The 24,347-nt window shown below is 41.2% G+C and overlaps 4 protein-coding genes across 13 annotated transcripts in view; 2 read left to right on the top strand and 2 right to left on the bottom strand.

The window, feature by feature from the left end:
- Positions 1 to 6,727, top strand: part of GALM (galactose mutarotase) — a 38,971-nt gene extending 32,244 nt beyond the window's left edge. For all 4 annotated transcript variants that reach the window (XM_054985259.1, XM_054985268.1, XM_054985251.1 and 1 more), the window contains 4 exons: positions 1,140 to 1,221; positions 2,187 to 2,328; positions 3,615 to 3,789; positions 5,536 to 6,727. In XM_054985259.1, coding sequence (XP_054841234.1) covers positions 1,140 to 1,221; positions 2,187 to 2,328; positions 3,615 to 3,789; positions 5,536 to 5,613 — 477 coding nt within the window. In that variant the 3' untranslated portion in view covers positions 5,614 to 6,727. The remainder of the gene's footprint in view (positions 1 to 1,139; positions 1,222 to 2,186; positions 2,329 to 3,614; positions 3,790 to 5,535) is intronic.
- Positions 6,728 to 7,304: 577 nt separating this feature from the next.
- Positions 7,305 to 12,297, bottom strand: SRSF7 (serine and arginine rich splicing factor 7). 4 transcript variants are annotated; one of them, XM_054985290.1, is made up of 9 exons: positions 12,215 to 12,297; positions 10,749 to 10,929; positions 10,459 to 10,635; positions 9,526 to 9,600; positions 9,346 to 9,447; positions 8,983 to 9,036; positions 8,523 to 8,558; positions 7,897 to 7,938; positions 7,305 to 7,603 (listed from the first exon to the last, which is right to left on the bottom strand). In XM_054985290.1, exons 1-9 carry the CDS (start codon positions 12,240 to 12,242, stop codon positions 7,549 to 7,551), a joined length of 750 nt encoding a protein of 249 aa, XP_054841265.1. In that variant the 5' UTR covers positions 12,243 to 12,297; the 3' UTR covers positions 7,305 to 7,548. The 4 variants fall into 4 exon arrangements, with proteins under 4 accessions (XP_054841265.1, XP_054841284.1, XP_054841275.1 ...); XM_054985309.1 differs by lacking the exon at positions 7,897 to 7,938; XM_054985300.1 differs by lacking the exon at positions 8,523 to 8,558.
- Positions 12,298 to 14,446: 2,149 nt separating this feature from the next.
- GEMIN6 (gem nuclear organelle associated protein 6) lies at positions 14,447 to 21,109 on the top strand. 2 transcript variants are annotated; one of them, XM_054985206.1, is made up of 3 exons: positions 14,447 to 14,645; positions 16,835 to 16,966; positions 19,109 to 21,109. In XM_054985206.1, exons 2-3 carry the CDS (start codon positions 16,839 to 16,841, stop codon positions 19,491 to 19,493), a joined length of 513 nt encoding a protein of 170 aa, XP_054841181.1. In that variant the 5' UTR covers positions 14,447 to 14,645; positions 16,835 to 16,838; the 3' UTR covers positions 19,494 to 21,109. The 2 variants fall into 2 exon arrangements, with proteins under 2 accessions (XP_054841181.1, XP_054841171.1); XM_054985196.1 differs by having other exon boundaries at positions 16,803 to 16,966.
- The window catches only part of DHX57 (DExH-box helicase 57), a 36,384-nt gene continuing 33,143 nt past the window's right edge, over positions 21,107 to 24,347 (bottom strand). For all 3 annotated transcript variants that reach the window (XM_054985167.1, XM_054985184.1, XM_054985175.1), the window contains exon 24: positions 21,107 to 24,186. In XM_054985167.1, coding sequence (XP_054841142.1) covers positions 24,043 to 24,186 — 144 coding nt within the window. In that variant the 3' untranslated portion in view covers positions 21,107 to 24,042. The remainder of the gene's footprint in view (positions 24,187 to 24,347) is intronic.

Genomic DNA, 24,347 nt, shown 5'->3' with positions numbered 1-24,347 from the left:
GGTTCACTGAACAATAAAAATAAAAGCAAATAAATAAAACAGTTCCACAGACAATTAGCAGTACCATAAAGCCACCATAAAATCAACTAAAACAGCAGCAGTTAATAGGTAAAGCAAACAAGTTATTTTTTTTAGGTGAAACAGAAAGAATAAAAATCAAGGGGAACATAGGCCGTTTCCACACGGCTTACCTTATTATGCAAAATAGCAAAATCTCGCATGAAATCTCATGAGAAGACGCTGTTATCTTCTCACGCGATAACAGCGTCTTCTTGCAAGATTTCATGCAAGATTTCGCTATTTTGCAGAATAAGGTAAGCTGTGTGGAAACGGCCATACAAACCAAATGAACTAAAAACCAGTTGAAATCAAGGGAAACAAGTTGGCCTGATACTGAAACAGCTTCAATAATTACCAAAAGGGGCATTGCAAAGCTGTGGGACAGCCACTAAAAAGGCCCTGTCCTCTAAAGTCACCCATCTCACTTCTCAAGGCAAATGTACATGGATGGCCAGAAATGCTGAACACAGTACCTGGGTAAGGTGTTAGGTAAAAAAAACATATTGAATTGGACTGCAAACATATTGAATTGGACTGCAAATGGAGATTAAGCAGAGGTATTTTATATTATTGTTGTGCTGTTGCTTTCTGAACTAGTTTAGGCTATTGAGCCATCTTCATGAGCATAGAGTGCATTACAGTAATCTAAATTGGAGAAGATAAGATCAATATAGCCAGATCACACTTCTTAAGGGAGAGTTGCACCTAGTGTTATAAGTACTACATACTACAGATGAAATCTAAGCAACCATCTGTAGAAATAAATCTGATGGTAGGTTGCAAACCTGCTCCTTCAGGAGAAGTTTAAGCTTGTTGGTCTGGAGGCATGATTGTCTATTTGGGTGAATGTCTTAACTTCCCAAACAATCCCATGGTCTGGGGATAGGGAATGGAGGCACATCTTTTAAAGCATATGCTGATGGGCTTTTCTTCAGATTCAGAAAACCAATTCTTATGCGTAGTTAACCTTGACATGTTCTGATTTTCTTTCTTTTTTTTAAGCACAAAGGTATCCACAACTTATCTATAAAGGGAATGTAAAATTTTGTGTTTGGGGTATTTTTTCGGTCGTCTTTCAGGGGTCACCAAATATCTACAACCACGAATTTACCATAGAGGCAGACTCTTATCTACCTGTGGATGAAACTCAGATCCCTACAGGTTGGTGAATCTAAAAATGAATGGTTTTTAAGATAAGGATATATTCTTAGGAGATACTATGATCAACTGGATAGAATTGGCTGCCAGGTAGGAGACCCAAGTTCAAAACCTAGCTCAAAGTATCCTAAGTTGCTTTTTGTTTTATGTTAGCTTCTCCAAAAACTCCCATAAAAATATAGGACTGTTTTTGAAGCTTCATAAAGAATTTATCTTACCTACCTGTTACCTATATTCCTGTGCTTTAAATTGGATCTGAAAAAAAATTCAGCTTCTTAGATGATAATGAAGATTTTACGAAACTGTACCATATTTTAGGTGTTAATTTCATTTCAAAGTAGTTGTTTTCCTTTGTTGTCTCTCATCTGGCTCCAGTGCCTCTAATATGCAGTTCAGTGGTCAAGGCAGCATGATTGTTGTTTGGAATTGGAGAGTATGCTAGATCCTGAGTCAATTCATGCTGAATATTTAAAAAGGAAATACAGTAGAAAATATGAGACACATGATTTTGCCTTGTGGGAACATCAGTCCTTCTTGCTGGTGTCTTCTCTGACTAGCAGCAGAGTTCTCCAAAGCTTCCATCGTGGAGAAAGGTCCTTCCCAACACCACTGAGATCTCAAAATGTAAATACCAGGGATTCAGACTTGGACTGCCTGCCTGTAAGCAAAGGATGGGCTCTGCCACTGAGCCATCGCTACTTAGTTGCAGACCATCCTCCCCTCACCAGCAAGCAGTTTGTCCCAGAACCATATTCTGATGGCAACTCTAGGTGGCTCTGTTCAGACACCGTTTGAGGTTTGGGGATTCCTTTAAATTGATGAGCGCTTGAGGCGTTGCCATGGTGGTCTCAAATGTGCAATTAGCTCTTTCCAGATGCCCATTTCAGATCCATACATTTCACTTTTAAAAATGTAATAAAGTAAGACAGTTTATATGTGGTGTCCTTTTTTGATTCTGTCTTCATCAGGAGAAATTGCTTCAGTGCAAGACACAGCTTTTGATTTGAGAAAGCCAGTGGAGCTTGGAAGTCACCTACAGAAGTTTCAGCTTGGTGGGTTTGACCACAATTTTTGTCTGAAGCAGGCTAAAGAACCACAGTTCTGTGCAAGGTAGATATTTGGTCTGATGCATTTATTTTTAATGTATGGTAGCTGTGTGTCAGCCACCATGACAGCATATTGACTAGGTTCTTTGGTTTCATGCCATTCTTCCTCCTCTTCCCATTATGTTTAGAAAGGCTTAGTGTGAAATGTGACATGATTGTGTTGCAGATTTCTCTGCCCCATTATATTTCATTGACTGTCAGTGCAGCAGAGGAACTTGCAATGTGATAGTTGCATCGCTCATTTTGCCTTATTAAACATTATAGAGTTGAGAAGACATGAGGTAGAGTTGCCAACAAGCCTGTTTATTTAAATGTTTTAAATAAATACTTCCTCTATGCCTCAAGACTTTCCTTATGTGCAAGTTTTCCCAGGAAATGGAAATTCTCTTCCATCCAATCAGAGTTCTTCCTTCTGAGCTCATTTGGCGAGGGGCCATGGCTCAGTGATAGAGCATTGGCTTGGCATGCAGAACGTCCCAGGTTCAATCCCTGGCATCTCCAATTGAAAGGATCAGGTGATAATAAACCTTGGTATGACAGTGAAAGGCAGCATCATGTGCTCATTGTGTATTCACCTCCCCTTCTCAAGGCTAGGGGGAGAGGAACAACAAATCCCATGTGCAGCTTTTGTTGAAGAACATGTGGGAAGGCAGGAAGAACCATGACAAGCTCTAGTGTGTTTTTAAAATCTTTTCTTTTAAAACTGAAATGCATGCAAACTGAGGACACTTTCACTTACAGAGTGTTAAAATAACAGATTTTAAAATGCCCAAATAAAACAATTGGCTTTACACCACTTCGAAATATGTTCAAATGTTCACAAATCTTTGGAGAATTCCACACTTGTAGAAGTCTGTTAATCTCAAATACTATGTTAAGACAGGAGTTACCCCACAGAGCTTCTATATGTGTAGCTGATACATTGTTAGCTGAACATCCACATCAAGTCCTTGGTGAACATCACTGAATTCGCTTGGATGGGGATATGAATCCCTCACCTGGTAATGGCATATGAGCAAAACTGCATCAGAACAAAAAAAAAATTTTTTTGCCAGCTGACTCCTCTCCCTCCTTTGTGAAGTATTGTGCCATTTGTTAAAAGGCAACTAACAGGCAAGTACACCAGAGGATGTGACTGACCGCTAAATTGGCAGGGGCACACTAAGTTGCTCCATTTTTCAAGATCTAGCTGTTTTCACATGGCGACTTGGAAGTCCCAAAGTCTTTTCTCCATCTTGAAATGTGCGCATTTTCTTGACAATGTATTTAATAGCTTGTTTCTTTCTACAGAGCTTACCATCCTCCGAGTGGTAGAACAATAGAGGTATACACAACTCAACCTGGGATTCAATTTTATACTGGAAACTTCTTAGATGGTTCCCTGAAGGGTAAAGGAGACTGTGTGTATCCCAAACATTCTGGTTTCTGCCTTGAATCACAGAACTGGCCGGATGCAGTGAATAAGGCAAGTTTATAACTCAGGATATAAAATATAAAACCACGTATAGAACCTGCACAAAATTGTCTTGTGGCCCAACTTTTAGTGCCTCAAGGATGGAACTTTACTAGCAGTTAATTTCCCCCTTGAATGTTATTTTTTGAACAGATTTGAGTATGGTGAGCAAATCAGACTAGATCATGAGCTTGTGTACATATGCAGCAAAATCATGTAGTGTTGGCCTTCCTGGAATTTTCCCAGTTCACACAAGAGGTGAATGTTTGCTTATTTAGCTACACTAGAACAATTCTAAAAGCAAACCATTTTTTCTGGATATGACACATGCTGGGGCCTTGCCAGGTACTTTGGAATGATTGGAGCCAGATGTCCCCCCTCCTGTCCCTATTAATCTTTCACCCCTGATAAGGACCTTTTCAACCCATGTGGAAGGATGCTCCATCAAAAAGATGGGAAGGTTGATGGCCTAAAGTGGTCACTGGGAAGGGGCAATTTTGCCTCAGCACTTTTCTGGCTCATTTCCCCTCAGAGGAAGCAGGTGGTATACAGGGACCCACCTCTTAGACCAAGTATGCCACAGCCCTAGTAATACAAAATTACTTATCTGCATGTATAGACTGGTTATCATCTCAAGGGCTTATGTTCAAATGCAAGGTAGGAACATATTAGAATTCAAGTTATACTTTCAGCAGTTAATAAAATAGGTCCAAATGTAAACTATGAGCTGAAAGACCTGTTTGAATCTTGCCTTAGCCATGGGTAGTGTCCTACCACCTGTGGTGGACATACGAAGTTTTTCCATGTTTCTCTGCATTGCTGCTTCTACCCAGGAAGGATTGCTCCAGTGGGGTCACAGGATCCATTAAGACTTAAGAGGAACAACCATAAGGGTCAACAGGATAAAGAAAGAGACCAGGGGCTGAATTGCCCCTTTGCCTGAGTGGAGCTGTGCTTGCAGAAATGGAGAAATGTAAACCCCTTCTTCTTCCTCACTTCAGACCTTCTCTTGGCTGTCCTTCAAATAGGATTCCTCTTTTGAAGGGTTAGAATGCTGCAGCAAGGCAGAGAAATGCAGGAAAACTACACCTTCTTCCCACTAGGTACCCTAAGAAAGGCTACTCACTTACTAATTCAGGTTTACGTGTAGTACTTTCCATCTACTGGTAGTGCTCTCTTGTGAGCAGAAAGCACCTGGTACTAGAAGAATGTGCTCTACAGCCACAGGCAGCACTACGCAAGCATCAAATCCAAGTCAGACTGGGAATAAAAAAAATAAAATGTGGAGGGAGGCAGGGCTGACTAGTTTTAGTTAGAATACAAGCAGGCTAAAAGTGATGTGGCATCACCACAGGTAAAGTGGCTACCTCCCAACTATATACCAACCTGAACTTCTGAGGAATGGGGCCTCAGGAGGAGCTGCAGGGCTGAGACACATGGTGGCTGCAACTCCCAGGAGGAAGCCACAACATGGAAGATTGATGGCAAGCCTTCCCAAAACCTTAGCGGATAAGTCAACTGGCCTTTTTTCCGTCCTCCCACTGCTGCCTCATTATCACTCAATACATAAGAAATTGCAGTACTGTGAACACATCCTTGCTCGTTTGAGTACCCTCAGTATCTTTTTATAAGCGTTACTTTGTTTTCAGCAACATAACTATTGTTAAAGGAAGCATTATCAGGTAATAGATATCTCTTGAACAAATTTTCCCGTTTATACATTTTCAAAACACTGAAATAGTACTCTTTTTCTTCCAGCCACATTTCCCAAATGCTCTACTGTATCCAGATGATGAATACAGGCATATAACTTGCTTCAAATTCTTTGTATCATGATCCTGTGGCAAGAAGAGATTTGTAAAAGTAGCAATTGAGACAAATGTTAACGTATAGCCAAATATGCCTCCATCATTAGAGAACCTTTCTCCCTACCCCATATTATGTAAGCAAACTACCAACACTTCATCAGTCTAAATAATTTATTTTTGGTGTTGCTATGTGCTACCTTGAAAGCCAAGCTTAAAAAATTAAAAATGCTCAAATTTAATTGCCAAGCACTGCTCTTAAAGTGGGCTCAACATTTGTCTTTTGTTCTATTTTGAGATAGTGAGAAAGTTGTATATAAATATTCAGAAGTAAAACCACACCAGCTCTAAGTCCATGTGATGTTTAGGTTGTTCAGCTAATGAGATTGTAGAGGTATTGTAAGGATTACTTGAGACTGTATCAATAGGCACACCAGTGTTATCTGTTAGATGTAGACCTTGTAATTGACCTCTCCTTCAAGGGATTCTAACACACACAAGCTTCTTTGCTGTAGTACAGCAATTAGACCCCTTGCAATTTTTTGCACGTGATAAAGCCTTACTCTAATGAAAGAATTGTTCATAATGTAAAGGGAATATTTTTCTCTCCTTCAACATGTTTTATTAAGAATCTGGAAAAGAGCATAATTACAATCTTCCTGCAGTTTAAAAAGTGAGATTGCAAATTGAGGGGATTGTCAATTAAAGTGTTTGTGCTTGACATAGAAACAGCAAGCATTTTTATTTACTGGAAACAGAAGCATATCTATTCAGTTTCAGATATATGCAATGTAGGTTAAAAACAGTACTGAAGTCTGACGTTAGTAAGGTACTGTTATCTTCAGCCCATTTTACTAGAATTAAATCTATACCCTCTCGAAGTTGGGAAGATAAACATGAAAAGGATTGTAAGCTACTTGGGTGCTCACGGGAGGGGGGGAGTGGGGTACAAAGGAAGCAAGTACACTACACCTAAACCTGTGTCTCAGATTTAGTTATATTAACTAGCAACAGGCAACAGCTTTTAGTTCACAATTCTGGATGAGATGTGCTTGATAAAGGAAAACACTTGAAGAAAATTTGCCCCATGTTCAGTCATCTGAAGTATGCAACATACTCATTATTGTGCACAAACTAAGTTATAACTGTAAGATGTTAAACTGAATGGGGTTTACCCCTTGTACAGGGTGTAGTAAGTATTAAAACATACCAATTTCCCTTTTCAAAAGTATTTCTTTAAACTACTCTGCAGAAGAAAACCATTTTAATTTGTTGAATCATACTTTCCATGTGAGGAGCTGGGTGAGCTGCACAGATGTCTCCATTCATCTTAGCTTGCACACCCTCTTCATTAGAGAGGGATACATTTAGCATCATTACAGGTCTTAAGGATTCTGAAAAATTCAAATTATGCCTGCAGTGACATAACATGAGAACATCCCAGCAAGCCATTTAATTTTAGTAGTTCAACCAAACTCAAGACATTTTATGCTATTATAGAACAAGACAGACAAGTAGTTTCCTTAACACAGCTGTGCACGTCATAACACCCCAGAAAGTCTGGAGCACCATACTAAAAAATAAATCACGCAAGCTTGATGCAGGCCAGTAGTAACCACAATTACTTTAAGCTGACATCCGTGTACAGTATTTGGATACAGTATTAAGATAACTGCTTTACATTTGCTTGAAATATTAGACAGAAATAGCATTACAGCAAAGTTAGAAATACACATTTTTATTTCAGGTGCCCATAAAAAGATCACTTCTCAGATCACAGGATGTTATTACATACAAGAAATTGTGCACTAGTCTACAGCAGCAGCTTTTACTACAAGATCAAGATCCTTGCTGCATTAGTCCTAGAAAGGTTTTTGATCATCTAATCCTTACAGTTGTCAATAACACCAAAGAAATCCCTTAAAATAACGTAAACAAAACTCTTCCTAACAATTTCTTCGTAATTCTAATCCAGTCTTTCTGGACTCACACTCCTTCGAGGACTTCCTGATGGTGAACGACTAGAAATGAAAGAAGAATGCAATTGTAGGTTATCCCACATTAATTAGCAAAACACATTGATAAAATTAGTAGATGAGCATTATTAGGAGACCCATGCTACCTATGCTTAACTAAAGCACCATTAGTAACTAAGTTTAGCATTTATCATTTAAATGCTGCTTTAAGAAAGGCTGTTAGATGAAATACAGGCTAAAAGGTTTTTAAAATGTTAATACCAAAGCAAACTTAAGAGTTTGCATGCACCCCCCTTCCCCACAAGATTTACCAAGCGTCTCTCAATAAGCATACTTACCCTGAGTTAATGGAGAATGGATATAAATGGCTCATATCAAAACTGAAAAAGCAAGACTGAAGATTAAATCATGTAAAAGATGCTATAAATACATTTTACTTTTCTGGGTAACAAACAAAATCAGGCATATTCTGCTACTATAATGTACCAGCTGGCTGCTGTTCAATGTCTAAAAAAACATTTCTGCAATGAGGCAGAGTTCCTCCCAAGATTTAATGAAGGCTTCAGTCATAATTGTAAGTCTTCTCAGTTTAACTTTGAGCCATTTACATTTATTATCCATTAACATAGCCAGGCACTGCACACTATATATCCCACCCCGCTGCAAAAAATAATTCTGTATACTGTTTAAATTTGGGCTTACTTATAACCCACCATAACTATTCAAGACTGCTGTAAGATACCTTCTCAGCCATCAAGATAGTGGATAGCTATTAACAGATCCCTCTCCTCCCAACTTGTCATTTTTTGTGCATTTGACCATTCCAAACCAGAATGGTACTCAACATCCTTCACAGGTGAAGAAGGAGAACATTAAACATCCCAGCATATATATCTAGAACAACAAACTTCAATAATCTGGTATGGTGTACCAAATAGTGGCCTGCAGCAGAGGTTCAACTTACCTTCTCTTTAAAGATGGTGATCTTGATTTGGAGCGGCTGTAAAACAGCATCAATTAAATTACACTAGCACAAATACTGTGTGTGTAAAATGCTGTCAAGCTGCAGGTGACTAATGGCAACCTGTGCTGAGGTTTTCAAGGCAAGAGACTATGAGGTTGTTTGCCACTGCCTGCCTCTACATAGCAAACCCTTGGTGCTTTCCTATCCAGCCCCGGCCCTACTTAGCTTCTGAGATCTAACAAGATTGGGCTAGCATGGACGATCCAGGTCAGGGAGCACAAATACTACCCCATCAAACATAAGTTATGCTTGATAAATATCAGCCTGACATTCTGCATTAAATAAAGTTTTAAAAAATTTAAAATATAACTGCTGGTAGTTTTACTGCTAAAGTCTTAAGAGTACACTCCATGTAATTAAGCTAGCCAATTACTATAATAAAGAAACAGTGATGGTTTACCTGCTTCTGGGTCTTGAAATAGACCGGGATCTTGATCTTGATCTGGATCGAGACCTAGTTCAAGAAAAAGAAAGCACTTAATTCTGTGATGTTACTTCCAAATTGTTCCAAGACTGCTGCTTGAATTAATTGTGCATTAATGTGCCAGTATCTGAAATGAAACTGTAGACCTGCAATCATAATATGCAAAGTTTGTAATTCCATCCACACTACACAAACTTTCAGAATAAACTCTGATTTGCAAGTACTGGTGCTCAGCACTTAATGGGATGAACAAGTATTATAAGCAGCACAACACAATTATTTTCTACCAGTTCATTATCCTTCATGAACAATAAACTTTAGATGTATTAGTCTAGTTACCTTGATCTCTTTAAAGAACCTGATCGGGATCTGCGTGGCGACATAGACCTGGATCTACGAGGAGAGAGTGATCTAGATCTGCGAGCTGAGATAGACCTGGATCTAAAGAAGAGTTGGTGATTGTTATACCATTCTCTGCTTCTCAGATTAAAGCAATCCTACTCTGACTTAAATGCTCACCTCCTGCCACGACTTCTGCTGCGTGAGCGAGAATATCGCCTTCCTCTGGACCTTGAATGAGATCGAGACCGTGACCTAGTTTTAGGTTTGAGAAGACAAGTATTAGACTACAAACTTAACTGTTAACAAGTGAGCCTTTGCCGAAGCCAAAATATCAGATAACTAAAATTAGTGTCTGTCAGTTGGAAAAATTCAGGGCCTATTTTTCTTGAGTATTTTTACTACCTAAAAAAAGATGTTAAACTGAATTACATTTTAGAATTACATCATAATATAAAACACTGTAATGTGTATTTAAAATAAACCTTGCAAGTTTGCAGGTCGACCCTCTTTGGCCCAAGGTCTAGCAGATCTAGACGATCTAGAAGTATCTATAGCCGATCGCTGCATCTAGGTGTTCTCTTCAATCTAACGACGATCAAACTGACAGCCAAATGAGCCAGGTGAGGCTTGATTGACGCAAGAAGATTTTTCTAGGTGGGAATGTGGTCAATCTGGTGTTCCTCTTTTTAAACCGGAGGGGGGCCCCAATTGAAAGCCAAATTTACTGTTACGGCGGTCACCGTCTCAAATTTTCTGCCCTTTAAAGAATAAGGTGAAGCTAGGTGTAGATGGCTCGAGGGGATCTGGCCTCTTATGCTGATCACCTCAAGGTCTAGGAGGATCTTAATTGTCGGATTTGCAAGGCGCCTCAGCATGAAATCTTAAGGCTCGTGACATTCTGAATCAAGGCGACTGACTCAAACGAAGAAACCTGAAAGGTTTTGACCAGGTTGATTATTAATATAGTAACATTTTAAAACAAAATATAAACAATTGTAATACACCCATATAATTACAACATTTATTTTAAAAATGGTGTATAATTTCCTTCTTTGCTAACAAAAACTATGATCAATTTTTGAAGAAAGTCACTAATATCTGCAAATGTACCTGCTTCTCCTCCTCCGACTGTAGCGATGACAGTCATAAGCATAATGACCTTTCTCACCACATTCATAACATCTATCATTAGGATCAAATGGCCTCCGTGCTGGGGGTCTGTCATAGCGAGACCGACGAGGCATACCAGTTGATAGCTCCACTCTCACCCTGGAGCCACATATAACCCTACAGTTGAAAGCAATAGACAGAAGTTTAAGTGCAGAATTATTCAACTGTATGTTCGTCAATACAGAATTCAACTGTTATCCCCACAACTACTAAGGAGAATTTGTACATACTTCCCATCTAGTGCACGAACTGCATCTTCAGCGTCTCTTGGGTCATCAAATTCAACAAATGCAAATCCTGGAGGGTTTCGTGCAATCCATACTGTACGTAATGGTCCATAATAGCTGAAAGCTCTCTCAAGCTCTCCTTTACCAGCACCAGTACCTAGATTGCCAACATACACTTTGGTTTCTGCAAAAAAAGGCAAAAACCTTTAAAAACTTACAGCCGTAACTCTAACGAACAAGGTTTTATTTCTATAAAACCTCCTGTAACAGCAACCAATTTCACTGGTATCTTTGGCTTCACAAATACAAAATAAAAGAAATGGCTCAGAATGGTGGTAAAATCCATTCATCCTAGGAAACCTGAGATCTATTTCCCAAATTCAACATGTTTTGAAGTAAATAATCCCCAAAGGAAAAAGTCCAGAAATTTGTTTCTTGGAGCATCAATCTAAAACCTTGTCAACCAACTAGTTCATATTTCAGACCTTGGCAGTATTTCCCAGCATTGTTCTAATTTAAATCTATTATTAAGCACAACTGTAAGACCTTTCCACTACACACACATACTCTACTAGAAATTTATGCTATTCCACGGGCTCGCGAAAGCCAATTTTATTAGTTCAAAAAATCGAACCCTCCCAAATCCTATTATACTGCAGAATCGCTATCAACACCTTCCCCTCAAAACTACCATAGCACATTACTAATAATGCAATAAGGAATTTCCACAGCCCCAAATCGAAAGAAAACGCCTGCATCGCCACCTCTGGGACTATTCGGAAGCAACGGTTTGAGGCCAAGAAGCTCTTATTACACACGCACCAGAACCAATAAGCCCGCAATCAAAAAACGGACCGTAAAGGAAAAGCCGCCGCCCAACACGCCATCCACTTTGCCCAGAACGGGATTCGGGGCCGCATGCCAGACACAGCGCCTCCCGTGCACTAAATCGCGCATGCGAGATACGTTTCCCGGCCTCCTCCCCACACATTGGGGAATCTCACCCCGTGAGCATCCGCTCGCGGCCCCCAACACCGCCTCCGCCACCATCAAACGCGCGCGGAGCAGCTCTGGGCGCCGCCATCTTTGGCGCCGTCTCCATTTTGCCCTCGTAGCGTAATGCAGCCAGCTACGGGGGGAGAGGGGAGGGAGGGAAACAAACTCGTCAGCTCCTGCCTATCTCGCTCCTTGTGGCCGAGCAAACCTCCTCGACCAGTGGAGCGACGTAACTCGGAACCGACAAACAGCCACCTCAGCTCAGAGACGTCTTCTCCATAAAGTGGTGGGAGACTACATGTGCAAAATGGCGGCGACACCGGCAGCCACCTCTCTTGCCACTCCGTTGTGTTCGGCCACTGACAAACCCACCCAAGCGCTTACGATAAATTTGGCCAGTCACCCTACACTGGGTGGCAGCAGCGCCCGCACCACCACTCGCCCTGCTCCTAAATACTTTCCGCGCCACTCACCTCCGCCATAACGGCCATACCGCGACATCTCGCCCGTACAAAAATCACCCCAACTGTCTCTCCGCGCGCATGCGGAGTGCGTATCTTATATAGAATGCGCCGTTATGACGCATGCGCATACTCTCCTGCTGGTCGCCGCGGGCTGGCTGGGCGGGAAGCGTTGCGCTTCTGTTTCCATAGAAACGGTAGTCTAGTCTGGAAGTTGGATGGGGAGGGGCAGCCAGGCTCCATTTTAAACACGTTTTCTACTAAAGAGTATTTAAAAGACGATCGCTTACTAAACGCGTTTTACAAACTTTTAAGTGATAAGAATATATCAGTTAGCAATTAACAATAAATCATGTAATCACACTCACGAATAACTAATTGGTGTAAGACTAGGAGTGATACGCTTATATTCAGAATGCCCCATTTCCATCAGTGAAAGTTTGAAAAATGCCAGAGGACACTTTTAACTATAGTTTTCTCTTCTTGGTCCTGCCAGAACTCTTTATTCATTAACTACAGAAGTCCAGAAAGCCAAAGTGAGGGGGGAAAGACAGGAAGTTCCAAAGGAAAAAAAAACTGTCCTGCAGGCCAGTTTATCTCACCAGAGTTATGTATGGCTGGTCATTTAAGACAACAGAACCTCGCCCATTTCATCTAAAGCCAAACAGAAACTGTATCCAATGTGGGGAACTCAGGGTTCTCTGAGCATAGAAGGCCCATTATGAGGTATCTGCCTAGCATTTTTTCTGCATGTTGGTCTAGGGTCACCTGTACATCATTTTACTACAAGTGTACTGAGAACAACAGCTAAGCCATCAGGCATGCTTTCCCACTTAATTCTTCCTTCATCTGTTCTGGTTCCACTTCCTTTAACATATCCATATCCACCTATTATTTAGAGGTTCTGGGCTTGAACGTTTTTGCTTGTCTAAGGTCTGGAGAAGAAACTGGGGATTTCCCATCTCTTAAATAAAGGAAAGTAGCACCCTTAATAGCTCAGAGTAGCCCGATCTTGCCTAGAGTTGGAAAGCTAAGCAGAGAGACCACCAAACAGGACTAAGGTTGCCACGCACACGAAGTCCACCTCTGCTCATCTCTTGCTCTGAAAACTTCATGGGTTTGCCATGCAACAGCACAATTTACCTTTAACTAAAGAGAGGCATTCTCTTGTGTATAGCTCCGTAAATAAGCTAGGATATCGGAATTCGTATAGAACGTTAGATATTTTTAAGCAGTGATTCTACTTGGAGAATTTAACAGTCTAAACCTGCCTCCAGCATTTTTACTCAGATGTGATTACTACTTGACTTTCTTTCCAAATCTCACAACGCTGACCTAAACAGAACAATACCTTTCTTTATTCAAATTTAGAAGAGTGTAACTCTGTTTAAGTTATAGAGTGAGTAGCCAATGCTCTAAGAGATCCCAGCCGCCTCACTACCCAAATTGGGATTATGGGGGAGGGGATTAAGACTATAATCTTAAAGAAACTTTTTTGAGAATAAGCCCCATTGAATTACATGGGATTTACTTCTGACTAGAGCTGTTTAAGATTGCTTCATAAGCCTCCTCCTCCTGCTGTTTTGCCGACCTAACCCCCACCCCCTCAAGAAACTGTTATTTGCTTGGTATCTTCTTCGGCAGTTTTTAAAATTTTACTTCGTTTATACCTTGTCTTTCTGACAAATGGTGCAGTGGGACAACTTTTAAATCTATTGGCCCTCCTGAGTTCCATTGAATTTAGGAGCAGTTAGTGCTGAGTGAACATGTATAGAAGTTAGGTTTACAAAGGGCTAGGAAATCTTTATCTTTACAGGATCAACACAAGAATGTTTGCCTGCCTGTTCGCGGGTAATGCATGTCACGAGTTTTGAACATGTGAAACGTACTATATAAATGTTATTAAGGGCTTCATATACATGAAAGTCCTAACCTATTTTTAAAAGTATTTACATCAGTATAACTACAGACTTTAAAAAGAAAATTATCATCCAAACGACTTTATAGAAAATAAAATTTAATAATGTATAATAAGGCAAAAAACCTCCCAAACACGTCTCTTCAGACGAAGTATTAAGGCGTAACATTGACTAACGCTGAAATCCTAAACAGAGTTACACCAGTTGACGCCAATTGAAATCAGTGGGCGTCGACGCTGCATAAGGTTGCATTGTTATGCATATTCAATAAAGGGACGCGCTTGCGGGGCTTCTTCCGGGTATAGCTGCGACTGAGAGGAAATGAGTGTTTCAGTGCATTCTGGGTCCAAGAAATTGCGACCGACGTAAAGCTTTGCACATGTATTAAACTCTGTTCTAGTGTAAATGGATGTTGGTCTGAAGGACAACGTGGTTGTGTGTGTGTGTTTTAAGTAGTACCTTGCTTTTACTTCTTTCTCGTTAGGAAGAGCTGTGGATCTAGCGGTGTGGTTGACTGATTCTCGGTACGTGTACCCGGGCGCGTAAGCTTGAGTAGCGGGAACGAAGGTGTCGTGCAGTTAGGCATATGGGCTTGAATAAGGTGCCCGGGTTGTTTCATGAAAACTAATAGAGAAAAAAGATTATAGATATCGAAGATAAATGCTGTTTCTGTTCATTTTCTTTCTCCGTATTTTAGAATTTGGAGAGGGGATGGAGTGGGGACTCTACATGAGCTAACTGAAACTAACGTTTCCTTTGCAAGTGTAACAGCAAGGAAGGGGTTATTTAAAACAGCCACGGTAGGGTTCGGACTGGTTTAGAGGTGGAGGTGCACCCTTCCAAATAGAAATGCGCAACTCAGTTCTAGGCTCGCGGATAACGGTTCTTACGGTCTGCAAGGCTCCTCGGTCAGCGCCTCTCCCTGGTTGCCGATCGTCTGGTCGCGCTGCCTTCGCCCGGGAGTCCCGAGCCTCAGAAAGCGTGAGGCGGGTTGAGGGGTCCTGGGAAGCTTCTGGTCTCGGAGCGCTCCAGCCAGCCCCTCCCTGCTCCTCCGAGTGGGCCGCAGTTCGCCTTCGAGAGTCCTCGCGTCGCCGCCTGGCGTGGCTCCCTCTTTGGGCGAGGGCCTTTGTGAATTAGCATTCTTTCTTTGCCAACTGCCGAAGAGTGGCTTTCAGATGGAGCCCTTTCCCGAGTTGCTAAGACAAAGCATATGCAATTTAACTGATACAAAAATCCTCTATTTTGCATTTATTAAGAATTTTTATACACTTGGCATCAGTAGGTGTGTAAAAAGTGCTCTTTTAAGTACTCTGAGGATGTTGTTACAAGTGGTTCGTACAGTACGACTCTATTTACTCTGAGGTGAGCCTCATCCAGTTCCATGATACTTATTCCCTAGTATAGCAAGTGTGCATGCATAGGATCATATCCTTAAGTAGTACTTAAGCCTTTTCTCTACCAGGAACGACTGTGCACTATGTTACAATAAAGGGCCCACTTCTAGGATTTTTTTTACTGCCATTGTGCATCTATTTCTGTATGCACAGTCTGAGCAGTGATTGTTTAGTTTTTCAAGGTATCCCTTGAGGTCACTCTAAGCACTCTAAAGCACTTGCTCCTAGAGTAGGTTGCATTGCTGTTTCTAGTACTCTTAACTACTGTCAAACTGGCATTTGTTCAATTAGCTGTCTTTGGAAGGGATTGCTTACTTGTTGTATAACTGCATAGAAGGCCAGTTTGATGTAGTGGTTAAGAGCGCAGGACTCTAAACTGGAGAACCAGGTTTGATTCCCCACTCCTCTACTTGAAGCCAGCTGGGTGACCTTGGGACAGTCACAGCTTCCTGAAGCTCTCTCAGCCCCACCCACCTCACAGGGTGTTTGTTGTGGGGATAATAACGTAATTTGTAAACTGCTCTGAGTGGGTGTTGAATTGCCCTAAAGGGTGGTATATAAATTAAATGTTGTTATGTTGTTCAGCTTTCAGATCGGAATGAGCTGAGTCCATAGCAGCAAGACCCTGGCTGACTCAATGAAAAACCTAAGGGTTATATTAGACTCAGCACTGCTGCTTGAGAAGCAAAAAAATGCTTTATTCCAACTTAGACTAGTCTGGAAGATGACCCCCTACCTTACTACAGCTGATCTGGCCGCCTGGATTCATGCTATGGTAACATTGAGACTAGACTATGGTAATCTACATAAGTCTCCGCTCAAAGTCAACTCAGAGACTCAGAGCAGTTAACAAATTACATTATTATCCCCACAACAAACACCCTGTGAGGTGGGTGGGGCTGAGAGAGCTCCAGGAAGTTGTGACTAGCCCAAGGTCACCCAGCTGGCTTCAAGTGGAGGAGTGGGAAAAACCCGGTTCTCCAGATTAGAGTCCTGGCACTCTTAACCACTACACCAAACAGTGGTTTATACAGAGGCATAAAGAGTAGACTTAATCATAGATCATTTTTATTATCTCACATTCTAAAAGTAAACTTTTGGGGGAGGGGGAAAGAAGTATAAGTGTGCTATCAACTTAATTCAGAAACAAAATGTGTTTCAGCTACCAGAAGTTTGGGAAACACTGGAGTGATAGTCTTGCTCCAAGCATTTTCTGGCCCAGTTGCCTATTTGTAGTTCTGACTTGGTGCAACTGAGTTCTTTTTTCATTTTTTTGAAAATTATTAGTCCATTTTCCCACTCTACTTCCACCAACTAAGAGATATGACAGAGTGGCAGAAGAAGAGCCCACTGGAATGGCTGAGTTATGTGAATAAAGAAGTCAAAGTTCTGGCTGCTGAGAAAAACACATATCAAGGATGGGTCTTAACAGTTGACCCAGTATCAGCCAAGTAAGTAGGAGCCTGGCCTGTACACAAGTATGAAAACTGTGACAAAGTTATCAATTAAAAGTTATTTTCTCCAGAATTGAAAGAACTGTTGCCAGAAAAACATATTTAAATATAATCTGTAAAACTGATCTAACCTATCTTACTATTGGAATGATAACAGTCTATCTTTAGTACGAAAAAAGTCTGATGCAGTATGGCCACAGGCTTCTAATGTTCAAGTAGCATGAGAAGACTGGCCAACAGAATATGAGAGTTCTTTTGCTCCAATCTTTTGGGAAGTTGGACAGCTAAACAAGGTAGTCGGATGGGAAGAATATTTATTTGAGGCCCTGTGGGATTTGTTCATTGGTGAAATGTCAGGGTTAGTGGTGGAATGAGAGTGCTGCTATAAGCTCTAAAAGTTGCAAAAGGAGGTGGAGTAATGCATAATAAGAAAACCTGTCCGGCCTTGGCTCTTGTGGGAGCCCTATCAAGGAGCTCTGGAAGGATGCACTGCTTTTTAATTTTACATGGTGAAACAGGCTGCAGTAGCTCAGTGGTGGAAGCTATGGAATATATTGGCTATACTCACTGGCACTCTTTCCTTTGTTTAAATAGTTACATACCATCATTCTGCCTGACAACATGCCTCAAAGGCAGCTCTCAGTAAAAGACTGAGTTATGATGAATAAGATTGTTCTAAAAAGCCACGGTAACTGTTATGATGTCACTGGTTCCTGTAAGAATAGAGTAGAATGTATAAGAAAGGCCAGAGCCAAGGGTGAAAGGGGTGGTAGCGAATGGGTGTGATTAATTTATATCATTTATACCTTTTTCCCCAATGGAGACCCAAAGCAGCTTACATTGCTCTCCTCAAGTTTATTCTTTCAACAACCCTGTAAGGTAGATTAGCCCAAGATATGTGACTAACCCAAGGTCACCCAGCAAACATCCATGGCAGAATGGCATTTTGAACCTGGGTTATCCAGATCCTGGGTCCACCACTGTAACCACTATGCCAAACTGGTTGAAGGACAAAGGCGTGGATCCTATGATTTTGTTCCCCTCATGCTTCTCTCCAGCTGCTGTCACTGATTTCCATCTGTGCAAGATCAGTGTTCTTCAGTGTGGCCCTATTTGCAAGTGGGTCCAAGCCAATAGATGGAGCTACAACATCAGGAGTACCAGCAAAGGATTTTACATACACCATTGTTTATGCCTCATCTCAGTTAATGAACTAGAATCTATTACCAGGCAAGCATTACTCAGCAAGAGAAAATGCATGTGGTTCTAATACCCAGAATAACTTTTTCTGTTCTTCAGAAATGAAGTGGTTGGCATATCCCCTGTCCATCCCTCTCTACCTCCCTCATCTTGAAAGAGGTTGGTTGATCATTTGGGTTTGTGGGAAGGGAAATCAATGAACCTGTACACAGAATTGCCACCAAAATACTTGTCATCTGGATGCCACTTAGAATAGCTGTCAATAAATCAGTGGCATTGACTATTGTATAATGGGTTCAGTCTGATGAATTGCAAGCAGATGGTGCTTAGAGGCATGGATTTTCCCACATTCCCCCAGCAATAACTCCTCTCCAATAAGCTGATCTGGGTATTGGGGAGCCTTAGGGGAAAAGTGGGGCAGCAAGGAGAAGGAAAAATGGGGTAAAATTGTCCCCACCTACTGCCAGCAATTACTTTTGCCTAGTTCTCCCAATTTTGCCCAACACTCCTTGTTTCATTCCCACCTCCAATGTTACATGCAATTTGGTTCATGAGAATTCCTTGCACCAACTTATAGCAGTGATGCCATTCTTATTAGACATGGGGCATGTAGGGTGAAGGGAACGTGGCTGGCTGTGTAGCCTGTGGAATGTTGCTTCTGTGTATAGCAACTGATCCTGGAATAGTAATTGTTCTGTTGACAAGAGGCCCTGGGATCAGCCTATAATGTTATCACGTGTCCAGGTAGTGATTTTTCATTGAGTGAATGGCTGCAGTATCCTGGCCTGAATACTTGCTAGTGCTATTACTTGAAAGGGTGAGTCATTAGTGTGTGTGTTTGGATAAGGTGCCCATATATTGTGTTTAGCATGCAACTTTTGGGGGAGAAAAGGGGGAGATCTTGTTCCTTATTAGACTTTGCATCCCTTTCCTTGACAGTATTCTTCTGGCACAGCCTCTTGAGAATGGAAAAATGTCCATTTCAGCAGTCCTGGGGCATGCAGTTCAAGATGTTGAAATAGTGAATGAAGCAGATGATACAATGAAAGAGAAGCTTTCACACCTTTTCATGCCAGAAGAGAGGCAACGGTATAGTCAAGAAGAGATGGAGAGAAAGAAGATCAGTCTGAAGGGTTGGCTGGAGACAAACCATATTCCTGTGAAAGAACAGGGAGAGTTGCAAACAACGCTATGTGTCGCAGGGGTATTAACTATTGACCCACCTTATAGGCCAGAGGACTGCAATAGTTCCAATGAAATAATTTTGTCCAGAGTCCAAGAATTGATACAAGGTTATCTTGCGCTTCAGCAATGTCAGGTATAGTTCTCAAGTAGTGGGAGAAAGTTTTAATTTACTTGTAGAATAAATGTACTGCCTTTCCCCTCCAAATTAGGTCTGTCTTTTAATTGTTCTCAAAATGTCTGTCACTACTGAAGTGAAGCAGATTTTCTGGCATGCTGCTTTTGTGTACAGAATACCCAATTTAACTGAAAGCGTACATGCTACATATAGAAGAAAAGTTACACCTGACTTTTTCCTTTTGCTTTGGGATCCTGGAAATGGTCCTTCTCCTGATGAACAGTTTGCAGGCTCGTGTGAAAACATCACAAGGAATAGATAACAGTTACTAATACCTCCTCAAGTTGTCCTGCTGTAAAATATTTATGAATCATCTCTATTAACATAAATCAGGCTCTGTGTAGTCAGAAAACAAAACGTCTAAACAAACACAGGACAATCGTTTTAAAAACTGTTTATTAAGAGTTTGTGAATGATAGATTCCTGCAACTGCTACACTCTGCCTTCTCCCTCTGAAATAGACTTTGTATTTACCTGTGAGTGGTGTGTTTAAAGATGTGCCAACATTTGTTGCGCAATGTGCATGACAGTAACAGGAGTCTTGAAGTTCTATTGTAAAGCTGAAGATTATGCAAATATATTTTGAAAGTAGAAAGTTTTCTTTAAGTGAAAAAGGAGAGCAATCAATGAAAGAAATACCTTGTTACATATTCATATTATTTACATGTTATGTGAGAAATCAGTGATTGGATCCTCTGATGTAGCTTAATATTAAAATATATATGTAGGGAGGAGATTGGTGCTTTGGAGCCAAGCTATAGTGTGAGGGTTATTTTAACCTTTTTACCTTGTACTCTTACTAATACATTTCAGGCCTCCTGAATTCCTATGGGTTCCAGGCAAAAGGGTAGCCATATTCTGTCAGCACCAGAGTGTGGGGGAGGCCCTCTTTGTATTAGTCTCAATTTAAGGTTGGTGGTGAAGAGGGGCAGAAATTGTTTTAAATAATAAAAAGTACATTGGGAGCACCTGGGGCTCTAACACTGACCCCCCGCCCTTACACACCCCTGTGCCATTTGAGATCCAAGAAAGGAATTCAGTCAGTATGCTAAGTAAAGGTCAAAACTAGTACCAAGAAGCTTGTCATAACACCTGAAAGAGGTTCTATATATTTGGAAGAAGGAGACTGAGAAAACTGTTCTCTTGGTTTTCAGGTTTGTTTTTCTGGACCAACTTGTCACTTTTTTGCTTGATGATAATTCCTTTATTTAATCTCAGTGATACAGTCTCTTTCTGACTACTGAGCTCTCATCAACAGAAGTCAAATGTTTACTTCTGATGGGGTGAATCGGCCTTGTACTTACATCCATGTAAAAATTGGGGGCGGGGGCTGATCTACACTTTACTGTAATCTGCCTTCAGGCTTCTGAACACTTGCTACTGCATCAGCTAAAAAAAAGGAAGAAGGCTTACCCTATAATTTAGTTGTGCAAATCTACCTAAATGTTAAGAGACTGAGACCAATATTTTGTCAAGATAGTGAATAAAGAATAGTGAATAAAGAATGTTGAATTTTCCCTTGTGGTTTCCAATGTGCAAGTGTCACACTTCAGGCAAAATAAAGGAGTAAAAAAAACTAGTTTAGCAATCACTATTTATTTGAAGAGTTCATTGTTTTTTTCAACCAACAAACAACAACAACATTCGATTTATATACCGCCCTTCAGGACAACTTAATGCCCACTCAGAGCGGTTTACAAAGTGTTATTATTACCCCACAACAATCACCCTGTGAGGTGGGTGGGGCTAAGAGAGCTCAAGAGAACTGTGACTCGCCCAAGGTCACCCAGCTGGCTTTGTGGAGGAGTGGGGAATCAAACCCGGCTCTCCAGATTAGAGTCCCGTGCTCTTAACCACTACACCAAACTGGACAAAGTAATGCAAAATCACAGTAAATTGTCCAAAAATACACTGATAAATTTTATTACTGGAGCTATCCTCATTTAGATATTTTCCTCCCCAAGACAAATGTTTGTTACGTGGGATTATGAGGTACAAATTTATATTATTGAATTCAGAGGGTCCCCCATTAATGTAATTGTGCTGTGCCTGTTATATAAAAAGCTGCCAGGCTACCTAAGGCCACAAAGCGTAACCAACTGTACCAAAATAAGACCCCTATTGTGGGCTCAAGACAAGCCAGTAGTACGCTCATGACTATATTTGCTTTGGTTCTCTATCAAATCTCAGGCTGGCTAGGTCTACACATGCCACAGAATGAAACAGAAGAGTGCTCTGTACCATGTAACACAACAGGTGGAGAATGCCCTTTCCCCAGTTCTCCACTATTACCTATGAGGCTGACCCTGCCCAAGGACGCCTGCATTTGATCACCCCCAAAAGATCCTCTGACTTGACTGCCAGTATTGGTATCAAGTCAGGAGGCCCTGAAACTTGCAGGAATCCTTTTGGATGGTCCCGTTTAAGAGTGGTCTGACTGCTGGAATGCTCCAAAGAACGCCCTTAGCCTCCAGAGCTCCTTCACATCCCAGGTCATGAGTAACTGGCTCAAGTTTGCAGGATTGAGAGGGTGCAGAAAATGTGGACAAAATTAAGGTGTAGAAGAGAGTGACGAGAACGATCAGGGGTCTGGAGACTCAGCCCTACGAGGAAAGGCTGAGCTTTGGGAATGTTTAGTTTGGAGGAGATTGAAGCGGGACATGATTGCTCTTATTTAAATATTTAAAAGGCTGTCATTTGGAGGAGGGCAAAGAGCTGTTCCAGTTGGCAGCAGAGGATAGGAACCAAAGCAACGGGCTTAAATTACATGCAGAAAGGTACCAGCTGGATATTAGGAAAAACTTTTTCACAGAGTAGTTCAAAGGTGGGAATCAGCTGCCTAGGGAGGTGGTGAGCTCCCCTTCACTGGCAGTTTTCAAGAAAAGGCTGGATGAATACTTGTCAGAGATGCTTTAGGCTCATCCTGCATTGGGCAAGGGGTTGGACTAGAAAGTCTGTATGGCCCCTTCCAACTCTGTGATTCTGTGACAATAACCTGAGGGCCCAGAGGCTCCTTCACAATACAGCCACCTCTAGTAATTCAATCACAGGCCCAAGGCAGGCCATCAAACCACTTTGTCCAAGAGGCCTGAATCAGCCAACTTGAGGGTAACTTAATCACTCCACCTATGTAATCAAGATGTGCCCCAGCACTGCTCCTCACATGCCCATTCTTAGGACTTCCACTTTCCCTAGATGATCTTGCATCTGAACTCACTCCAAATTCACCAGTGGGAAATCAGACTCTCCCCGCCCCTTTTTCTACAATCCCACTGCACATCCCAAACTCAAGTAACAGAAACCATTGACGTCTAGCTACTTCACATCCTATAAAAGGGGTATTCTCAAGCCTGTTAGCAGAATAAAGGTGTTCTTAATTGAGATTCAGTCTCTCTTTTTCCTTCTTAACTGGAATGCTGAGTCAGATTGTGACGCAGCAGGTATACACTAGACTGTTCTGTCCAAGATAATTGTCCTGGGTAACAAACTCTACACATGTAGAGGATGCTTTGCATGTTGTGGTCTTGTAACACCTTCCACTAAACATGTCCAGTGCTTTTTTTTTTTAAGGTGCCAATACTTGTAGATAAGGTTGCAACGATTTCCACCAATTCCCCCTCTCCCCAAAGGTGAATATTGTCAGAAATAAGCCTTGAATCCATGCAAACTACCGCAAGAGGGAGGGGACAATACTAGAAGTTTTCTGTTGAATTAGATTTTTTACTTGCAGTGAGGTGGGTTTTTTTTAAACACAAAGGAGCATTTTAAAAACATCTCCTCCTCCTCTGATAAGTGTAAACTGTACAACCTAGTCTTGAAAGAAAAAAGGAGTTGCCACCATTTCACAGTCAACTGAAACTGATGGAAAGTATTGTAACTCTTTAAACTCTACTCTCTTGTAGAATTAGTAAGAACCATTGTCTTTGATGAGTTGCATCAGTTTACACTTATTCCCATACTGAGGAGTTTACTGACAGAATTTTTGGCACAGCAAGATCCATTTTTGGATTTAGAAAAATGCAGATACCTGTTATGGTAAGCCACTTGGATCCTGGTTTAGCTGTAAGAGCAAAGCTAAACCAATACAGCAACAGTTTCCTTCACAGGAAGAAGCTTAACATGCTTTATTAGATGAGAAAAAGAACTATATTGACAAGAATCATCAGCATTAATCTTTCTACATTGTTTTAGACGTTTCCATGGTCAGGATGAGAAACTGTAATCAATATTATACGGAAGGGCACTTCTAGAAAAGAAACGCTTTTCATTAAAATATGCAAACATGATTTTCAATTTCTACCCATCAACTACTTTCTTTAGTTTCAGTAAATCCATAAGGGCTATTCCAGAGAAAGCAGCTTTTGGATTCGCCTTATGCTCCCTGTCACAGCCCTATAGTGATCAGTGCCATATCAATACAACCATCAGTTGTGCTTCTGTCCATGTTCCTATTATTCTGCTTCCAAGCAACGGTTGCCTGTAAGTCTTTGTAACAAATCCTCCGTAGCTGACATTATTGTGTTGTCACAAGTTTTACAATCATGCTAATGATTCGAGATCCGCGGGGGCAGGTGAGCAAATCCATGCTGGGGTTTTTGATTTTATCTTGCAGTAACTGGTCAAGCTCACAGCGAAGTTCTTTTACTAGTTCTGCTACCTGAAAACACAAGAAATGTTCTTACACATACACATGTGTACAGGGGTGGGCCACATGAGTCATGGACTACCCTGCTCTATATTTCCTTGACTAGATCACCCAGCACTGCTATAGCTGATCTCAGCCAGTTTCTGGCTGCTGTAGCAAAATGTCTTCAACGG

This window comes from Eublepharis macularius, chromosome 1 (assembly GCF_028583425.1).
Source record: "Eublepharis macularius isolate TG4126 chromosome 1, MPM_Emac_v1.0, whole genome shotgun sequence".
Lineage (NCBI taxonomy): Eukaryota > Metazoa > Chordata > Lepidosauria > Squamata > Eublepharidae > Eublepharis > Eublepharis macularius.
This window is presented reverse-complemented; position numbering and strand designations above follow the sequence as displayed.

What these genes read in the sequence shown, in the direction of transcription:
- SRSF7 (XM_054985290.1), bottom strand. Translation starts at nt 12,242, where the DNA reads ATGTCGCGGTATGGCCGTTATGGCGGAG. An exon ending in GGTTCTTTAAAGAGATCAAG is followed by an intron (nt 9,037 to 9,345) that starts GTAACTAGACTA and finishes TTCTTGAACTAG; the next exon opens with GTCTCGATCCAGATCAAGAT. An exon ending in CCATTCTCCATTAACTCAGG is followed by an intron (nt 7,604 to 7,896) that starts GTAAGTATGCTT and finishes TTTCATTTCTAG; the next exon opens with TCGTTCACCATCAGGAAGTC.
- GEMIN6 (XM_054985206.1), top strand. Translation starts at nt 16,839, where the DNA reads ATGACAGAGTGGCAGAAGAAGAGCCCACTGGAATGGCTGAGTTATGTG. An exon ending in GTTGACCCAGTATCAGCCAA is followed by an intron (nt 16,967 to 19,108) that starts GTAAGTAGGAGC and finishes TTTCCTTGACAG; the next exon opens with TATTCTTCTGGCACAGCCTC.